The sequence below is a fragment of the Ambystoma mexicanum genome, chromosome 4p (genome assembly GCF_040938575.1).
Source record: "Ambystoma mexicanum isolate Mex_15411 chromosome 4p, UKY_AmexF1_1, whole genome shotgun sequence".
Classification (NCBI taxonomy): domain Eukaryota; kingdom Metazoa; phylum Chordata; class Amphibia; order Caudata; family Ambystomatidae; genus Ambystoma; species Ambystoma mexicanum.
The window spans coordinates 742,165,342-742,186,269 of NC_090927.1; the positions used below are offsets into that span (position 1 = coordinate 742,165,342).

General features: G+C 46.7%; 1 protein-coding gene across 1 annotated transcript in view; it reads left to right on the forward strand.

The window, feature by feature from the left end:
- Window positions 1–20,928, forward strand: part of LOC138452855 (uncharacterized) — a 1,928,742-nt gene that overhangs the window by 1,596,383 nt on the left and 311,431 nt on the right. The window contains exons 85-86 of the mRNA XM_069605205.1: window positions 18,241–18,366; window positions 19,563–19,671. Coding sequence (XP_069461306.1) covers window positions 18,241–18,366; window positions 19,563–19,671 — 235 coding nt within the window. The remainder of the gene's footprint in view (window positions 1–18,240; window positions 18,367–19,562; window positions 19,672–20,928) is intronic.

Here is a 20,928-nt window from a genome sequence, read left to right on the forward strand (position 1 = left end):
AAGGAAAGTGTTTGGTGCACTTACCTGATGCAGACCATGCTGCATACTCCCCTGATGCAGACCATGCTGCATGAAGACCCAAGCCAAATGAGGCTTAGGAGGGACTATTTTTCTGAAGGGACTATTTTGTTACTTGGGTGGGGCTGTGGAAGAATACTTACCTGGGACTTCTTCCAAGGCTATTTAAGCCACGACCGGACAGCCACACGTGCTTCGCGTTGTTCTGCATCCCAGCAGCTGAACGCTCACCGTGTCTGCTCCTGGACTCCAGCCACGCCCGCCTCGAACCTGGAACACCTGTAAGGAAAGAAGAGAAGAGAAAGGTGAAAACCAAGAACTTATTCAAACTTCTTACCTGCATCCGGAATCTTCACGCCAGCATTCTTGAAGAGAGACTTCCATTTAAAAGCATCGCGTTGCTCGCTGCAGCGCCGCGCTTCACTCACCTGTCCTCGAGACATCTCCCGGCTCCATCGCGGCTGTCAGCACCGGTCGCCACATCTCTGCACCTAGGGGAGACAAGAAGAGACAAAAGGTGAGCAGAGGGAACACAGGAGGAAAGCCGAATTTTCAGCCATAATACTTACCGGCTTTTCGTGGTGAACCATTCCACATTTCGGGTCGGCGCCGCTTCTTTGGCAGGTACCGCACCGGCCCCTATGGGGAAAGGACAAAAGACGATACTGGGGAATTATAAAGACATTTAGAGGGGTCGCCCTCATCACTAACTCACCTGATTTTACCGTCGGCAATTTAACCCCTCAACGCATCGCCTTCGTTCTGCACCTGAAATAAAGGACAGATCACAGGATAGGAAGACAACATTAAAAGAGGCTCACACTTGAACTTTTGAATCTTCATACTTACGGCGTATCGCGCCGAAAAGTCAAGTGGATTTTGCCAGCGCCATTCTGAAAACCAGTGAAGTAACTGGACGAACGTGTGCCCCTGCACCAGAAGCAGGATGGAGAGTTCATCCTTCCAAACCATAAGGTGAGCTTAAACCGGGGGTTTTGGAGGAAGTCAAAGAAGAACGAAGGGGGGAAAAGGGGAAGCAAGCACACTATTCTGCAGACAGTTAATTCCCCTTTCTCATCTGCAGAAGGATATTCCTACGGGCCAGACAAGCAAGATTTGGGGGTCCTGTTCAATCGGTGGTCCGAGTTCTGCGCTTCACACTTGAAGAGGCCACAGCAACCCAGACTAGACCAGCGCCGCCGTGGGAGCCAGGTGAGCGTTACAGAACGCGACGCCTTCCTACAAATTCCCACCCAGGCGCTATGGAAACTTCTGAGACTGACCAGTTGGCCCATCTATTGGGGGAATTACGGGCCGAAGTACACGCCGCTCGTCAAGAGACTAATTCTCTCAGGAGGGAAGTGATTGTAACAAAGGAAAGATCTGATGACCTGGCTATACAGCTTTTGCAAGGTCAAGCTGGACAAACTCCTTTACCCGGTTCCGGGGGGAACCCCGCTCCTGTGCTTTCCAGTAACCCGGTGCAGATTAATCTACCTGGAAACATGTCGCTGGCCCCACCCGAACGCTTTGCTGGGGACTCCAAACGATTCGCCTTATTCATGAATCAGTGTCGTTTGCATTTCCTATGCAGACCTGGGGCCTTCCTAATGACCAGACCAAGGTAGCCTTTGTATTGTCATATCTCAGCGGCATTGCTGCCGATTGGTCAGTTCCACTAGTAACTCAAGATGACCCGATTCTTCGTGATTTTCAAGGATTTCAAGCAAGCATGGGAAGGTTATTTGCTCGTCACTCCCAGGGTCAGGCTCTGGATGACGAACTTCTATCTCTGCGACAGGGCAATCAAGACCTCCTATCCTACATTGCAACCTTTAATAGACTAATTGTGGAAACTGGGTGGCCAGAGGATAAAAGAATCACGTTATTTTATCGAGGTCTACGCGGAGAACTTAAAGCTGTCCTGGCCCAAGTTGTAAATCCGCCCCAAGAATGTTCAGAATATATAGACTTAGTGGTCCAATTGGATCACAGACTGCAAAACAGAAAAGCAGATCGGCCCAAGGTTGAGACCCGGGTGTTGGTCAAGACCCACGCTAACCTCAAGGGGGCTGAAGCCTCTGAGCAATGCAAATCGGAGGGGTTAAAGGACCTCTAACTCAAAAGGAACGTGAAAGAAGACGGCAGATGCACTTATGTCTTTATTGTGGGTCCTCTGGACACTTTCTACGAGATTGCCCGGCAAAGCTGCCCAAGAAGGTGGTAGGAGCCGCTGATAAAATCCATGAAAACTCTGTTTCGGGAAACGACCATGCCCGACAAGCGTAGGGGTCCGCTTGGCGAGCTTGAGAACGAACTCTCAGACCTCGCATTTCATTGTTCCAATGGTCCTCGTAGATCCGGAACAGCCGAAGCGGTTGCATGCAATAAAGGCATACATCGATAGTGGGGCTATAGGAAACTATGTGGATCGTGAATTGGTCTCCAGGATTAACCTCCCTCTGCGTCCTAAAACCAGCAAAGATGTCATCACCACAGTTGATGGAACCGAAATTGCCTCTGGACCGGTAACACATTCCACAGCTGAGGTGACACTTGTAGGTCCGGACGGCCATCGGGAGGCAGTTGTGTTTGATGTAATCAAGGCTCCACAGTTTCAGGTTATTCTCGGAATCTCTTGGTTAGAGACACATAATCCTCGAATTGATTGGCGAGCGAAGAGAATAACCTTCCCGGAGTGTGCACAAACCTGCTACCCAGAAAATCTGAAGATCAGTCTAGCATCAGTAACCTCAGTCTCCATGCAACTACCTCCGGAATACCAAGACTTTCAGGACGTCTTCCAAAAGGAACAGGCCAACACGTTACCTCCTCACAGATCGTACGATTGCCAAATCGATCTGGTGCCCAGTGCACAACCCCCTTGTAGCAGGATTTATGCCCTTACTGAACTGGAGAATCTGCATTTGAGACAATATTTAGATCAATACCTAGCCAATGGTTTCATTCGCCCGTCAAAGTCTCCGGCATCCTCGGTTTTGTTCTTCGTGCCAAAAAAAGAAGGCGACCTTAGAACTTGTATCGATTACCGCGCATTGAACCAGATAACTGTTAAAAATCGTTACCCTCTGCCTTTGATCCCTGAACTCCTTGACCAGGTGAAGGACGCTTGCGTATACACCAAGTTAGATCTCCGGGGGGCTTATCATCTGGTACGAGTAAAAGAAGGCGACGAATGGAAAACGGCCTTCCGTACAAAATATGGACTATTCGAATACCAGGGGATGCCTTTCGGGTTGTGCAACTCGCCTGCTGCCTCCCAATTTTTTATGAACGATGTCCTTCGGGAACTCATCGATGTCTGTGTTGTCGTGTATATCGATGACATTCTGGTGTACTCCTCTTCGGAATTAGATCACAGAAAACATGTCAGGGCCGTCAAAGAGAAATTGCGCCAGCACAAACTGTTTGCAAAGCTGGAAAAATGCGCTTTCCATACCACCGAGGTTGAGTTTCTTGGATTCATCCTGACACCTAAAGGGGTCCGAATGGACTCACGGAAAGTGGATGCCATCCTCAAATGGCCATCACCTAGTTCGGTGAAAGGTGTCCAAAGCATGCTTGGTTTTGCCAATTTTTATCGCAGGTTTATCCCGGAATTTTCACGGGTGGTGTAACCCATCACTGCACTCTTGCGGAAAAATAAAAATTTTGAATGGACCGAGGAGGCTGAACAGGCCTTTCAGGAATTGAAAGCTAAATTTACGTCCGCACCTATTCTGAAACACCCGCGTCCCGATCTCCCATATATAGTCGAAACCGACGCATCCAGTTTATCCATGGGAGCTGTCCTGTCTCAGAGAGACCCCGAAACCAACCAACTGCACCCCGTAGCATTTTGGTCCAGAAAGTTCTCGCCGCCGGAGATAAATTATGCAATCACCGATAAGGAATTATTAGCCATTAAGTCCGCCTTTAAGGCTTGGCGGCATTATCTTCTTGGCGCCAGGCATACCATCACCGTGATCACTGATCACCGAAATTTACAATATTTAAAAACTGCCAAGGCTCAGTCTTCACGACAGCTCCGATGGGCTTTGTTCTTTGCTGAGTTCGATTTTGTAATCACTTACCGTCCCGGCTGTAAGAATGGCAAAGCGGACGCGCTATCTCGAATTGGAATGGGAGAAATGGACACAAACTCAGAACCCGTGCCGATTATTCCCGAACAAAGAATTTTGGGGATAACCACTTTACAAACCCTTGAAGACATTCAAGCACGGGTAAAACAATTCCTGGACTGTTCAGCCTTGCAGGATTGGATCAAAAGGGGGTCTTACTTTTCAGTCAACGATGGCTTACCTTACTTCCAAGGACGCTTATTTTTGCCAGAAAAGGAATTGCAAGAACTGGTTATTTCCCGTCATCATGATACTCTGATGGAAGGACATCCTGGCATTGCCAAAACAGAGGAAAAAATTAAACGACAATTCTGGTGGCCTTCCTGGCGAAAGGATATTAAATCTTTCGTGATGTCCTGTGGAGTTTGCGCCCAAAACAAAGGTCAAAAAACAAGAACCGCTGGTCTTCTTCAACCCTTAGACATTCCACCAGCACCTTGGCACAAGATTTTATCACGGACCTGCTCTCTTGTAATGGATACAATACTATTCTGGTTGTGGTGGATTTATTTTCCAAGATGGCCCATTTTATTCCGTTGAAAGGATTACCTTCAGCTTTTGTTCTTGCCAAGGAATTCCTCGAAAATATCATCCGTTTGCATGGATTCCCGTCCATACTAGTCTCCGATCGGGGAAGCCAGTTTATTTCTCATTTTTGGAAAAAGTGTTGTCAACTGGCACAAATCGACGTAAGACTCTCAACCAGCCACCACCCACAGACCGATGGTCAGACGGAGAGAACGAACCAGACCCTTGAACAATATCTACGATGTATGTTGCACCAATCGGAGGGTAATTGGAAGGATATTTTATGGGTGGCTGAATATGCATACAATAACTCGATACACTCTGGAACTGGTCAGAGCCCCTTTTATACCCTATATGGACATCACCCTCGTACTTCAGACTTGGACTCACCTTTGAGCCTTCAAATGCCCGCAGTGGACCATTTGCATTCTACGATTACTCAAGCCTTCAAGGATGCAGCTGCACACTTACAACATGCGAAAGGGAAATACAAAAAGAATGCGGATCTGCATCGAAGAGAGGCGCCTCCATACCAAATAGGGGATCAATTATGGTTGGCTACCAAACACTTATCGCTCAAGGCACCTCGGACTTTTAATCCAAGGTATTTAGGCCCTTACTCGATCAAAGCTATAATTAACCCAGTGGCAGTCAAGCTAGATCTACCAGCTAACATGCGGATTCACCCCGTTTTTCATGTGTCACTTTTGAAACCAGTGCAACCAGGAACCAGATTAATAAAGCCACCAGCACCAATCCAGATAGATGGGGAGCCCGAATTCGAGGTGAAGAACATTTTGGATTCTAAGATCTCAAAATCAAAACTTTTCTATCTAATTGATTGGAAGGGGTACGGGCCTCAGGAAAGGTCTTGGGGACGCAGCGACCACGTACATGCACCTAGGCTAGTTAAAAGGTTCCATCGGAATTTCCCAAACAAACCGAAACCTCCAGAGGTAACGACCTTGGGAGGGGCCTTGGGGGGGAGTGCTGTCATGATGCCTACCCCCGGAGCACCAGGCCAGGCCCAGCACCCCCAGGAGCAGGCATCATGCCCCCGGGTAAAAGCCCAGCGGCCCCTTATAGGGGCTCTTTGGACTCTGTCCTGGCGCCTTTGGCGCCAGGCTCATGTTGGACATCAGTCCTGGCGCCATAGGCTCATAAAGGAAAGTGTTTGGTGCACTTACCTGATGCAGACCATGCTGCATACTCACCTGATGCAGACCATGCTGCATGAAGACCCAAGCCAAATGAGGCTTAGGAGGGAATATTTTTCTGAAGGGACTATTTTGTTACTTGGGTGGGGCTGTGGAAGAATACTTACCTGGGACTTCTTCCAAGGCTATTTAAGCCACGCCCGGACAGCCACACGTGCTTTGCGTTGTTCTGCATCCCAGCAGCTGAACGCTCACCGTGTCTGCTCCTGCACCTGGACTCCAGCCACGCCCGCATCGAACCTGGAACACCTGTAAGGAAAGAAGAGAAGAGAAAGGTGAAAACCAAGAATTTATTCAAACTTCTTACCTGCATCCGGAATCTTGACGCCAGCATTCTTGAAGAGAGACTTCCATTTAAAAGCATCGCGTTGCTCGCTGCAGCGCCGCGCTTCACTCACCTCTCCTCGAGACATCTCCCGGCTCCATCGCGGCTGTCAGCACCGGTCGCCACATCTCTGCACCTAGGGGAGAGAAGAAGAGACAAAAGGTGAGCAGAGGGAACACAGGAGGTGTTCGGCCACGGCTTTTCGTGGTGAACCATTCCACATTTCGGGTCGGCGCCGCTTCTTTGGCAGGTACCGCACCCCGGCCCCTATGGGGAAAGGACAAAAGACATTACTGGGGAATTATAAAGACATTTAGAGGGGTCACCCTCATCACTAACTCACCTGATTTTACCGTCGGCAATTTAACCCCTCAACGCATCGCCTTCGTTCTGCACCTGAAATAAAGGACAGATCACAGGATAGGAAGACAACATTAAAAGAGGCTCACACTTGAACTTTTGAATCTTCATACTTCCGGCGTATCGCTCTGAAAAGTCAAGTGGATTTTGCCAGCGCCATTCTGAAAACCAGTGAAGTAACTGGACGAACGCGCGCCCCTGCACCAGAAGCAGGATGGAGAGTTCATCCTTCCAAAACCATAAGGTGAGCTTAAACCGGGGGTTTTGGAGGAAGTCAGAGAAGAACGAAGGGGGGGAAAAGGGGAAGCAAGCACACTATTCTGCAGAAAGTTAATTCCCCTTTCTCATCTGCAGAAGGATATTCCTACGGGCCAGACAAGCAAGATTTGGGGGTCCTGTTCAATCGGTGGTCCGAGTTCTGCGCTTCACGCTTGAAGAGGCCACAGCAACCCAGACTAGACCAGCGCCTCCGTGGGAGTCAGGTGAGCGTTACATAGGTAGACCTCCCAACCTGCTGATGAACCCCAGCTGGGCCAATCCAGTAAGGCTCATGCAACTGTACACCACCACAGCCAAGAACAGCTACCACCTCCAGACCAACTGCGACGTGCACGTCGATGGGACCCCTCTCCAAACCATTTATAGTAAATGTGCCAGCAAGAAGACATGTAGCGCTTTCTGCCAGCCTTGTGGTTTTGTAGGATTGCGCATGACAAGTGTTATTATCCACGTCAATTATACAAAAAGATCCCTTTAGGATACAGAGTTTGTGAATTTTGTGTTGTACGTATAGTGCACTAACCCACTCAGCTATGCCATATGTTTAAAATGACCTTTTCTTTTTATATAAACCAAGAACCCCGTTTTAGATATTTTCAAATACAATGTTTCTGCAGACTCTCCAGATTAGAAGTAGCCAAGAAGTAAATACACATTTTGTGAAGTTTACCTGGATAGGAAGTGTGTAAGCAGGCTGTGCCACTGCCATTCAATGTTAGCGAAGGAAAACATACCGATTAGCAGAGTACTTAAAACATGAGGTTTCCAATTTGGCCTCTATGGTAAATGCTTCACAGCATGGCATGGTGACATTTAATTCGACTATTGCATACCTGCACATGGCAGTCATCATTTGTGAAGAAAAGCAAACTTTCTAAATTAACAAAGGTGCCTGCCCATCGTTACTCTCTATTAATGTAATATGTTTTGTTGTGAGGCGTGCCAAGCCCAGTGCCTTATTCAGCCTATTACTGGGGAGATGTGAAAGCACCCACACATTTGATGGCTACGTGTAAGTCCAGCTCCCCTGGAAGATGTTTCACTTTTTATTATTATGTGGGTTGAGGAACTTGGCTAAAAGCTTTGTCCTATTCCAGAAACGGGCCACAGTGAGTTAGTTTGCATGTGAACGTACATACAGTGAAGGATCTATAGAATATTGTGTCGAGATGGATCTGCCTTTTGTTGTCAACACACAGCCACGTCCCAAACAGGGTGAAGACAGAGTTATGGTGCGACATGCTGTAGGTTATATGTATACTGCCTACGTCTCTCACAGGATACTTGAAAGTACTGCAAGACAGCATTGAGAACGAAGGTATTAAATAAAACGAGACACCATTTTCTCCATGATGACAACTGTCACAGAATAGCATGGTGCAGAGGTGGTGTTGCAGTGACTGGGAACCCCAGAGCTCTAGAGAAGTGGGAAAGGGCAAGAAATGTTAGTGGATGGCTAGTTGGGGTTGGTTGGTTGTGTGAAAAAAATGTTTCTGGCCAATCCAGTGCTGGAAATTACATGTTGTTGACTGTGGGATCCCGTCAGCGGAGGGCGGTGTGGGATTGCTCTCACCCCCCCCCACCTCACATCAACATTTGCCTCCAAGAGGGTTAATCATGAACACCTAGAAAATAATCCAATGGAGGAGCAATTACTATAATTTTGCAAGAACTGTATAAAAGGTGAACACCTTTTAAAACTCAAAGCTTTACTTGAATGTTCCTGATTTCTTGGAGAGTACAATCTTAACCAAGTAATTTCACAGCCATCCTGATGTGATGCTGGGGTGGGCTTGTGGTTAAGGGCTTAGCCCCACATTCTAATGAGCTTGGTTCCAATCTTGGCTTCCGCAGCATGACACCTTTAAAGCACTCAAGCCACACTAAAATAATGAAGGGTTGAACCTGCTCTCCCAGATCTGGGGAGACATGTTTTGGAGGATCCCAGATTTGTCGAAATCCGGGCCAGATGCCAGCAGTGGGCTGCAGTTTGCTCGTCTATGATGGACATCCGGTCCTGAAAGTGAGGGTATGACTTTGGGAGGGAGCTGGCTGTTAGTGAGAATGGGTCAGTCCAGGGTCTGTCCAAGATCTGTCACAAGGAGGGTGGTGGAGGGGCCGGCGGTTTACCCAGTGGTGGCTTTCGGGGGTTTTGATGCGCACAAGTCTGAGAGAAGGGTACAATTGGCAGGCAGATTTTGGCAGTGATGATGACGTGGCTATATCGAAAGAATTGTGTTTGCATTCTTTCCGAATGGCGTGGAAGGAAGGGGGTGGTGGGGCTTCTGAAGCCTTAGAGCCAAGTTTGGACACAAAGTGTTAAATGAGAGGGAGGGAAGACATGGACAGAGGGAGGTGGACAAGAGAGAACAAACATGACAGAAAGAGGTGAGATACTGAGGTAGGGGAAAGGAGAGAGGTGAGGACAGTAGAAGGGAGTGAGATAGAGACTGAGACTGAATTTAAAGGGTACCCTCAACCGGTCCAATAGCACAGCAGGTAGAGGGCTCGCTTTGACATCTGTGCAAAGCCTGCTGATGCAGGTTCGAATCCCGGCAGGGCCAAACTCAGCCTTTGATCTTTCCGAGGTCAATAAATTAGAACCACACACCATGGGTAATAATAAGCAGCGCTCAGATACCTGAGGGTTTGTAGTGCCATATAAATGCTAAATTAATTATTATTATTATTATTATTATTATAATTATTAAAGGGTAGGCAATGAGCTTGTGTGGTAGAAAATATAGAAAGAGAAAATTGCACTTGTCTTCTGATACGCATAGACCGGTTGGCAATCGTTCTACCCATTGAATTATGGGTTCTCATCAGTCACTGATTAGACAGTATGTAATGTACAGCCGTGCATTCTGTTGAGACATCTTTTAAAAGTAGCTATGTACATGAAATCTACCTATCATATGTGATGACCTTGCGTTTACTCCAGTAGACACAATAGCATATTTTCTTAACTGGTTACTGTCTCATGCTTTGGAATTGGTTGTTGAGTTATGAACTATTTTCAAACTGGCCCGTATGTCATGGGAACAAGCCTTTAAAATTGTGTTACGTGGCTCACTGCACAGTTTGAAAAATATCGATTGTCCCAGTCATCAAATGTTCTATGTTAGTGGCCATCATTAGCCGAGGAAATTGCATTGCACATGTTGTGTGGAACTGGTTGCTATACATACGATAGCTCTAAGCCTTCTTCAAGCCAGACTGAAATCTTTGGCTCCGTTAAGCATTGAGTCTGAAATGGTTCAAAAGATAGTATGATTTTGCAATACGCAAATCTAGAAGGAAACATATAGTTTAATCATGGTAATGGTTCAGGCACATCAGCCTTGGCCAGTAGAAAGCATATCCTCACTGTCATCTCATTCTTTCTAGGATTACTTGAATGCGTTGTGGGCATGAACAGAAATGCTAAGTGAATTTTGATGTTTGTTACATGCTTTTTTAATTTCTGTGCTGCCATGTCATGTTTTTCCACATGCTTGTACTTTGGACACTTTCATACAGGAAAAAATGTTCAGGTTGAACTGTGAGGTTTTCATTTAGTTAAATAAGTGAAATGTCCTTAATATAGCATCCTTTTGGGAAAACAGATCACAGAGATGTATAATGTTTATGTTTTATTAACAACTAGATAATCCATTTAAAGCTTAGATGAGTATCTGTTGAATTGGACTCATGATATGTTATCCCTTCATTTTTCACATTGGGAGGGGGCATGGGCTTTGGGGGGTGACATGGGTATTGAGGGGGTTAGGACTAGGGCATGGGTTTCCGAGGGGGGCCCCAAGGCTGTCTGTGCCCCGGACCCCAGAAACTGTTAAGATGGCCCTGGGTATGCAGATACTACACAGTAGAGATACCTTTTTTGCAATATTCCAATGAAACATCAACAGTCAGATGGACACTGCTATAGGAGCGTTAAACAGGTGGTAATGAGGGAGGCGGACTAATTTACCAAAAATGTGGGCTTAGCCCGGTCTTTCTGTTGGCTGTAATACACATACTAAACACTACCAACTGGTTTCTGCTCACAATTATGCTAGTTCATTCCTGAGCACACAAGTTTCCTTTCCACTGCTCCTGCAGAGTGGGGATGATGGAGGTTATGCTGTTTACAGTGTTCTACATAGTCTTTACAGCAGATCTGGGTTGTCTGATCGCGAAGGTTTTGTTTGCGGCCGGAATGCCCGCAATGTATCTGCTCAGGCCCCCGTTTTGACCATTCAATGTAAACGGGGGCCCAAGCAATTTTTGTCCCCCCTCACCCAATGAATGTTAAGGATGCGGGGGACACCCCGAAACCCCAAAATACTGAATATGGGGCATGGGGGACACCCCCGCAGCCCCGGCCCCTCATGTTCCGTATTTTTGCCCGCAACCTAATTGGTAACACTCAAATCGGACAAAACGTCCATACGGACAGTTTTTTTAATCAAATTGAGTGTTACCTTTACAGCCTGGTCAGTAAAGTGGATACCCCGATCATTATTAATAGTGATTGCAAATTCCATAATAGATATAGGCCAAGTAGGTTCAAAGTGCCTTTGGTGCAAAAAGGTGACCGTGTTCATCTCGCCAAAGGGTATCACAGTGCAGACAGCAACCTCTCCTTGACTATGAGTCCTTTTCTGATCCTGGAGCAGGATCAAGAATGCATGCTAGTTCCTCTAGTGTGTTGAAGGGAGGAGCTTGTGTCCCATTTCTGAGTCTTAAAATATATTCAGCTGAGAGTTGGAAACGTCCGCCTGTTTATTAGCAGCATCGTCTAACACATTCCTGTGAGAAATCTCATCACTAAGGGATTGGTGTACTGCATACGTCATTATAGGTAGTTTATCAGGGCATCCAAGAGGGTTGCAACATAATCACAGTTTTTAATGGTTTTAGGAAGCCTCGTTGCTTCCAGAGTGGTCCAAAGTCGCGTGCAACTCCAAAGGCCACTCCCTCATTCACTTCCTCATCCCCACCCCACCCCCACTAACTCAGTGAGAAAACTCAGTCCAACACCTCCAGCCATGGCCAGAAGCACCAAGAATCTTACTAAAGAAAGGATCGCTCCCTATCTTGACACTCTCGCTACTAAGTCCCCTGCCACCTTAGACCCAGCCGCACTGGCGGACATCTATAAATCCGCCATAGACATCATCGCCCTCCTCCAAAAGAAAAAATCTAAAAATACCAAACACTCCAACACCTGGTTCTCAGCAGAACTAAAAGAACTACAAACCAAAAAACGCAAAGCTTTGAATATATGACAAAGCTCTCCCAGCGCGTCCTCACAGTCCTCATATAAATCATTGGCTACCCAATACAAAATAGCCATCATCTCAGCAAAATCTGCATCCTATAATGACAGAATTTCCAATGCCAGCTCAGAATCCAAAGAGCTCTTCGCTATCTTCAAGGAACTATCCACACCGGCCACAAAGTCCCAAGGGATTGTTAAGGATCAAGCATGGTGCAAAACCATTCAGTCCGCCCTCCTAAACAAAATTGAGCTCCTTCAAAAACAAAATCATAGCCCACGACAAAAATCTCACTCAGCACATCCTATCAGCCTCCCACACTGAAACAGTGACTGAGAATAAAAAGAAAACCCCCAACACACCATTCATATTCAGTGAAGTCTCTGAAACAGAGGTTATTGATATTGTTAACAAAATCAAACCCTCCAACTGTAAAGGAGACGCCTGCCCAGCTAAACTAGTCAAAGACTGTGTATAAACACTTGCACCATTTCTCAAAACCTTCATTAATGCATCCTTCAACTCTAACTCAGTCCCAGACAGTTTAAAAGAAGCTTGGGTGCGCCCTCTTCTCAAAAAACCTACCTTAGATCCTGAAAACGCCAACTATAGACCTATCACGACCGTTCCTTTCTTGCTCAAGATTCTTGTCAAGGTTGCCTACACCCAAATCCAGAAATACTTGGAAGAGAACCGGATTCTAGGAAAAAGACAATCGGGCTTTCGCCGTGGACACAGGACCGATTCGGCCCTACTAGATCTTAAAATTCAACTCAACGATATTATGGACAAAGGCAAATCAGCACTCCGGCTTTTGCTAGACTTATCCGCGGCCTTCGTTCTGGTCAACCATGAAATTCTAGGCACGCAACTCAAAAACGAAGTTCACTTCTCTCCAGAAGCCATCTCTTGGGTCACATCCTTCCTTGAGGGTCAACTCATAAAAGTTTTTTCTGACTCAGCAAGCACCACCCCCACCACAATCCACTGTGGAGTCCCACGAGGCTCCTGCACTGCCCCCACCTTATGCAATATTTTCACTCTCCCACTATTCAATGATTTGGATCTTCGTCATAGCCTACACCAACTATGCTGACGATACGCAAGTCCTACTACCCTTTACAGGCATCTATAAACAAGATGCCGCTGCACTAAGATCTATACAGCCATCCAAACCTGGATGGCAGCCAATGGCCTCTGCCTAAATGGGGACAAAACAGAGATCCTCCTAGCTGGCACCAAAGAAATATTAAACAAACTCCTGCCACAATACAAATCCTTCAATATTGATAACTCCACCATCACAGTCTCCTCCGCAGTAAAAACTCTAGGAGTATACTGTGACTCCACACTATCCATGACACGGCAGGTCAATGCCATACCATCCTCCGCTGCGCTTACCACTGAGGTAATTAATGCCGTGAAACCCTTCCTCTCCACAAAAAACTGCCTGTCAATAGCCAGAGCCACAGTAGGCACCAAATTGGACTACTGTAATGCCCTCTTCCTGGGCACATCTACAGAAAACCTAAAAAAATGCAAGTCACACAGAACAATGCCCTGAAAGCAGCTCTGTGCACCCCAAAATGGGAACACATCTCCCAAGCCAGAAAAGAAGCCCATTGGCTACCAATAAAAGAACGTATCCTCTTCAAGTCCATGGCCATCACCCACAGATGCCTCTCCTCTGACGCGCCCTCCTACCTCTCTGAAAGGATCCCCCGCAATACATCTACCAGACCCACCAGGTCGCACCTGACTAATCAGACCTATGTACCCACATTCAAAAGAACTAAAGCCGGAGGATCCAGCTTCCAACACCTAGCACCCAAAAACTGGAATGCACTCCCCACTGCCCTAAGGAACGAAAAATCATACCATGCATTCCGCAGACTACTCAAAACCACTCTCTTCAACTAACCCTCTCTACCCTCCTTACTACGGTATGCTACAACTCTATGTATCTATGAGATTATCTCACAAAAGTATTATACATAATGTCTTGTAAGTAACACCCTCTACCATCTACCTGCTGTAACCTGTGCAACATGTATGCTATGTACCAAGTAAGCCTACTTTCAGCGCCACGATGCCCCTGGGCAGATGTGCGCTATACAAATCCAAATAAATAAATAGAAATTTTAAAAAGGCGTTCCTTGAATCTGAGTGGATGTTTACAAACTGTTGTTCCGCAAGCTTGCAGGTACGTGTCAGTGCTACCAACTTTGCTACTTATGCTGAGGATACATTGGGTATCCTACTGCTTTTCACTACTTCCTTGGGTGAACAAACTGCAAAACCTTCTACTAGTCGGCCTTTGTCATCCCTAGTACAAGATTCATTCACAAAGTACACTAATTCAGGATTCTGTTATAGCGTGTAGAGTAAGTCCTGTCTGAGCTGCCGGAGCGTGTTAATTATTTCTACTCAGTCATGCAGTTATCCATCTAGGGGTGTGGTTAATAGCAAAGCCGGGTACAGAACAGGATGTCAATGTAATGTTTGATGACTTCAGTAATAGCTTTTCATACTTTGCTTGTTGCGACGGGGCATGTGTTGTGTCTTTTTCATTAGCACTCCTGCAGTTATGGCCAAGGGACTGCTACCTCCAATGGTGAACATAATACTAAGCCTTCTCATTGCTGTACTTCGATTGTGACCGCAGCTACCGACCTGAGGCATGCAGGCATTCCTGCTGCAAATGGATCTAAAGCACTGCTGTAATTCGCTATCAGGGTCGTCTTCATTCCATGTGTCTGTGTGAGACCAGGTGGTGAAAATCCATTCCTTTCCTAGCAATACAGTGTACATTTCTTTTTGTAATCTGGCAGTCCTAATGCTGCTATAATTGCCAGAGCTCTTTTAATTATTTTGAAGATTTGCTCTTTTTTGTCTGTCCACTGTAGCGGTTCTAGTGTGTGTACCTTGGTCTGTCGTTGTAAGTGTCTTACTATCTCTCTGTATCCTAATATCAATGTCCTGCTCTAGTGATTGCAAAACATGTTCTCATCTGTGTTACATTCTAGGGCGTTGGCACTTTCAACATGGCTTCTGTATGTAAGTTAGTATTGGATCTATGTCCCAGCATAATGTCATGTCCAAGGTACTGGACTCTTTCCCTACACAGTTCCAATTTCTTTATAGAGGCTTCATGTGCTTTGAGCGCTGATGCACTGAGCTGGCCCTGCGAGTCATGCTTGCTTGCTTCATAGTAAGGAGACCATCCTCATCCTCTACTGAGACCGACTGTGCTGGGAATCTGATGTGGGGAGACTCTGTTTCTGCTTTGGTTCTGCTAAAGCTGCACGAGGCATGCTCCTCTGTGATCTTTGAAAGAAGCATTTAAGAAAATATATCATTTAGCCTAACCAAGGTATAATCTTGCCAAATTCACGTTTTGTTTTTGCTTTAAAAAAGAAAAGCTGTATTTTTATTTCTTATGTGTTATTCCGACTACACTTGATACAAAATCGTAAAACACAGTTACTGTGTGTCACCAGCATTATTGCAACTCCAACTATTAATGACTCTAGTAGAGTTGCATCCAGTGCCTTATTAGAAGCAGAGATTCATCGTGAGATCAGCATGAAGGACATAAGGGGACAGTCACTATGCTTTACATTTTTTCTATGAATAAACAGCTAAGTAAATAGTTTTGGATGTTGCGCTTCTTCATTACATTTTACATGTATAGGCATTAATTTGCATAAGCCCCATAAGGAACATGCCCAATTCAAAGAATATACAAGCTGAAGGGCTCATCACGTGTCTATTAATGCTTGAGCTACTAGACTTTGCTGGAGGATTAAATACTTCTAATATTTTACACTGGCAGCTCAGCGGTGAAGCCTGCAGCGTAAAGTGCGTTTGATCTCTGCGTGGCACTGTCAATAATTCTAAAACAGACTTCCAAATCCCAATTACTTAGAGCTGGGACAGCCTGATGGGGCTCAGGCCAGCCCAGGTCAAAGCTTGGGATCCGGCCTGACCCTCCTTTTAGGTCAGTGCCTGCCAAAAGCGGGGGCCGGCCACGAGCCACGTCAGATGTCCCCGACCATGGAAAAAAAGGGATTAAAAAATAAATGCACTGCGGCTGACTTCCGGTCTGGGCCACTTAACTTCCTGTCCCACCCCAGCCACTCATTGATTGGCTGGGACAGGACAGAAGTGCTTCCTGGCCTGACTGTGCAGTGACTGGCAGAGATTTCTTAGGTAAGTGAGCACAAAGAGTGGTAGGCAATGCCTACAAACTCTGTGCCCTTTTGGTGAAAGCTCTCCGTCACAAGTGCTTCACCCCCAGCCCCAAAATGCCACTATCTCCTTTTCATCTCCCAGCCCCTTTCCCCTCCCCAAAACACCTTTTCCCTACACCCCTGTCCCCAGCCCCTTTTCTTGCCCAAGCACCCTTTAGCCCCTGTTCCTGCCCACAGTCCCCTTTTGCCCCTTTTCTTGCCCAGTCCACAGGAGCCCCTTTTTTTGCCACCCAGTCCCTTCGATCCTCTTTTCTTGCCCCCGTTCTCCCCTTTCCTTGCCCTAACCCATTTTGCCCCCTTTTCTGGCCCCTTTTTGTCCCTTTTTTACCCCAACCGCGTTTTGCCCCTTTAGTCCCTTTTTCTTGCTCCTTTATCCCCTGTTCTTGCCCCTACAGTTTTTGCCTATTTTTGCACCAGCACCAATTAGACCCCTATCTTGCCCCCTTTCTTCTCCCAACCCCTTTTAGCCCCCTTTCTTGCCCCATGTCGCACCTTTTCTTCCTCCAGTTCCTTCTATCACGTTCTTTCCTATTCTTTTTGCCCCGTTTCTTGCCCTACCACCATGTAGCCCCTTTTCCCGCCCCTTTCCTTGCCGCCCACTTTCACCTCTTTTCTCACTCCAGTCCCTTCTATCCCCTATTCTTTCCTATTCCTTTTGCTGCTTTTCTTGCCCCAGCACCATATAGCCCCTTTCACCTCTTTTCTCACCTCAGTCTCTTCTATACACTTTTATTGCCGCTTTTAGACCCTTTTGTTGCCCCACACCCTGTTCTTGTCTCCCAGCTGACACAGCCCCCCTATCCCCTTCTGTGTTGCCTAGTTCCCGGATCAGCTGGTGTTTGGCCCTAATAGCCAGTCCCCCAGGCTCGGCCCTGGCTCAACCCTACACCTGAATTCCCTGACACTCCCAGGTCTACAATTACTCAGGGCTGTAAACAATGCCCAACAGAACGGAGTAACAGGGCCAAACAGTAGAACCGTACGACTCTGAAATAGAATACCAGCATATATGATGCTTGAGGGCATTTTCTGCTTGAAGAGGGAGGAAAGAAAGAAAGAAAGAAAGAAAGAAAGAAAGAAAGAAAGAAAGAAAGAAAGAAAGAAAGAAAGAAAGAAAGAAAGAAAGAAAGAAAGAAAGAAAGAAAGAAAGAAAGAAAGAAAGAAAAGGAACTGGGGTGAGAAAGGGGGACTGGGTGAGTGTCTAGGATGAGGGAAAAGGCTAGGGTGAGGGATTAGGGTTGGGAAGAGGTACTGGTACTAACACATGGAATGAAGAAAAGGAAGAGAGACTAAGAGGGACTGGGGCTCAGTCGAATTACAGGGCCCTAGTTTCAACATCCTTTCCCTTTTCTCTCTGCTACAGCACCGCTGTATAGTCTAAAACACAAAATTAACAATCCGGTCAAAACGCCTACATGACAAGAATACAAAAATATGTTCACAAAAACAAAAGTCACAGAATGCAAGTGCAATTCGCGTTAATTGCAGCTACGTATGGTATGTCAACGGTTTTCTTAATTACAGGGAGAACTCAATGAGGAAAAAGGAAAACTAGTGGAGGAACCCTTCATAAATATTCTAGCAATTCCTGTAAATTGGGCAACTGTTACATTGCTCCATGTGCATATAACTAAGGGGCTTTCTTCATCTAAACCTTGATAGAGGGACAGGTAGCTTGGCAGTTCTTAAAGAAGGATGCTGCATGACTGGGGTGCCTAAACGTTTTCAGTGCGTTGCAATTATTTACTCCAATAGAATATGGCAATTAATTAACAGCCAAGAGAACCTGGCGCAAATTGATGATGTCACTCTCACTGAATGTTATAATGAGGCGGTCTTTTTTTTCTTGTGAAGCTTACGTCTCAAAGAACAGGAATGGAAAGAAACAGTGGAACAAAGCAGTTTATCTGAGCTCCTGACCAACTGCATCATCGCGGCTGCCTTCCTGACCTACTGCACCCCACTCAGCGTCGGTGGGAGGTAAGATTCCACACACAGGCCCATAGCAAGTCTGAAAAGCTTGTTGCATATGTTGTGGCTACATCACAACGCCCAGGGCCGCGGTATGGGAGCAGGTTCTTCCATTTGCATAAAAGGGGACCATTGAGGCAGCTCTGCAGTTTGTTGTTTATTTTACTGAGGCTGGGGCAGAATTGTGTGACGTGGGGCAATGGTCTCATCAAGTGCAGTGCTGAGTGTAGAGGGCCTGCTCCGGGTCACCGGGCAGGCTCCATATTCATGTCGGGGTCACCCGACGGGGTCCTCAGTGCGGCGATCACGCCACGGATTACTGGGTGGGGGTCATCCCACCCGCTCCGGATCACCGGAGCTACACACGTGGCCGGGGGCACCCGGCGCACAGTGGCCCCAGCTCTGGGGGCACACAGGCCGGGGTCACGCCACTAGCCATGATCACATGGCTGAGGGATCACCCTGGAACGGCGTTGCCCAGCAGGGGTGCCGTCCTCGAGCTGGGCCCCAACACTGAGGAGGTTATCTCCACTGAGAAGATTACACCGGTCATTGGAGGGGCACAAATTACACATATCCGCACAACACTTTGTCCCGACTTTCCTGGCACACGGCTCATGCCCCCCACCTCTTTAAGCCCGGGCTGGTGTCAGCATGTGCTGCCTGGCTTGGCAAAGCATCCATGCAAAGGAACAGAAGTTCAAGAACGTCAACATTGCCCCGTGCTGCCAGTTGTTGACGTGTGTGTCCCCGCGTTTGTGCGTGTCAGAACATATAGAGAATGCTCTTGACACTCCTCCTCTGAGCACCCTCTCGAGCCTATCAGTTTCAAAATGTCCCAGAACAGGCACAGGTACTAGTACTTTCAACCGTTCTTTTACCCCGTCATGCTCACACCGTCTGCTAACAATGCTGCTCACACCGTCTGCTAACAATGCAGGGCAGTGCCCAGAATATCTAAGGTAAAGGATATAAAACACTTTTTTGCTGGATGCTGACACTTGGAGGGGTTGTACCTCATACACTGGACACCACGCATGAGTATTTATTTCGATGTGGTAAATACCGGCGTAACCAGACACATTACTCCTAATCCCCAACCACCTCACACAGATCTCCGTCACGCCACACTGTCACATTCAGTTGAAATCTGCTGGCTGATGTGGGCTCCGCTGCTGTTATAACTCGTTTTCTTGCTTTTCCAGAGAGCGCGTGACTGCGTTTCTTTTCAGCGTCTGTGAAAGATGTGGACTCACCATTCCCCCGAGGCTGCTCCTCAGAGATATAGAGCTCATGCAGTTCCTGCACAGCCCGGTAGGTGGCAGTGAAAGCAAGTTATGGCCATTCATTGCAAATGTCGTTTTTGTTCCAAGTCCAGTATATTCCGGATTTTTGAAGTTCTCTTGCTGATTATTATTCTGTAGCAGTCTCCACAGTGCAAAGCATTCTCCATAGGCTGGTAAAGGGATTATTAGTTTCCCCTACCCACATAAAACAAGCGTTGCAATGCCAACCGTTTGGGCTTTTGTGTAGGCATGGGAAAGGAACGTGACAGGCATTGCCATAGTGGGATTAACTGTCCATTGACGGTAGTGGGTGTAAAATGGTGTGAGTACCTGGACATCTAATAGCAGTGCCTGGTAAATGCATTATACTTATACACAAGCCAAAACTGTTGGTTTTGCCAATGCTTGTTTTAAACAGCATTTCAGTGAAGGACATGCATATTGCTTATAAATCCGAGTGGCTGAAGGCAGACCTGGTGAAGACAATTTTATTACATCAGTAGTTGGTTTACAGCTCCAATTAAGTCATTTTCTCTGCAGCCTGCTTTGAAAAAACACTGGCAGGCACTTCAAGTGCAAAGTTTGATGGTGAGGCTTAATTAAAGCAAGCTCAAAGAGTTCCCATGAGGACGTGTTTTGGGTGGGGAGGGGTAGGAACTGGGTGGGAATGGCCATCGGGATTAGCATCGTCATGGGCAGTCAATGGGTGGGCTAATAACCAAACAACACCTGCAACCTGTGTGTCCCTCCTCATATGCCATTTCTCCCTATCTGAACTCTAATGCAATAGTTTCAGCTTATAACGCCACCTAGTAGCCCCAACTAACAAACCATAATGGCAAGAGCTATGCATCACGATGGACAACAGTATGATAAAACAACCACACTAGATCAGCAACCTACGTGTAGTCCCTTCTCCCCGTTTCATGGTGGCCATCTATTTTTTATTTTATTTTTTCGGTGCTAAACTCCGAAGGCGTGCCGCCACTTAAAAAAATACACTATTAGTACCCTGGTCTTACGGGCCGGAGTACTGATAGCAATACGCCCCTTGCTGCGCTGGGGAGGGGCTTTACTGCTTCAGGTAATGCCCCAGGACCTGGATTAATGCCCTTGCTTTCCTCGGCCATGTAACTATGGGCCCCGGGACATTACCTAAAGTGGTAATGCCCCCGAAGCTCAGGGCTTATTGCTTAAATATCATTTACCAACATTCTAAAAGACTGCTTGTGGAGGGGTCATAATTTCTTTGATAATATCCCCTTTCTTACTATAAATTGTTCAG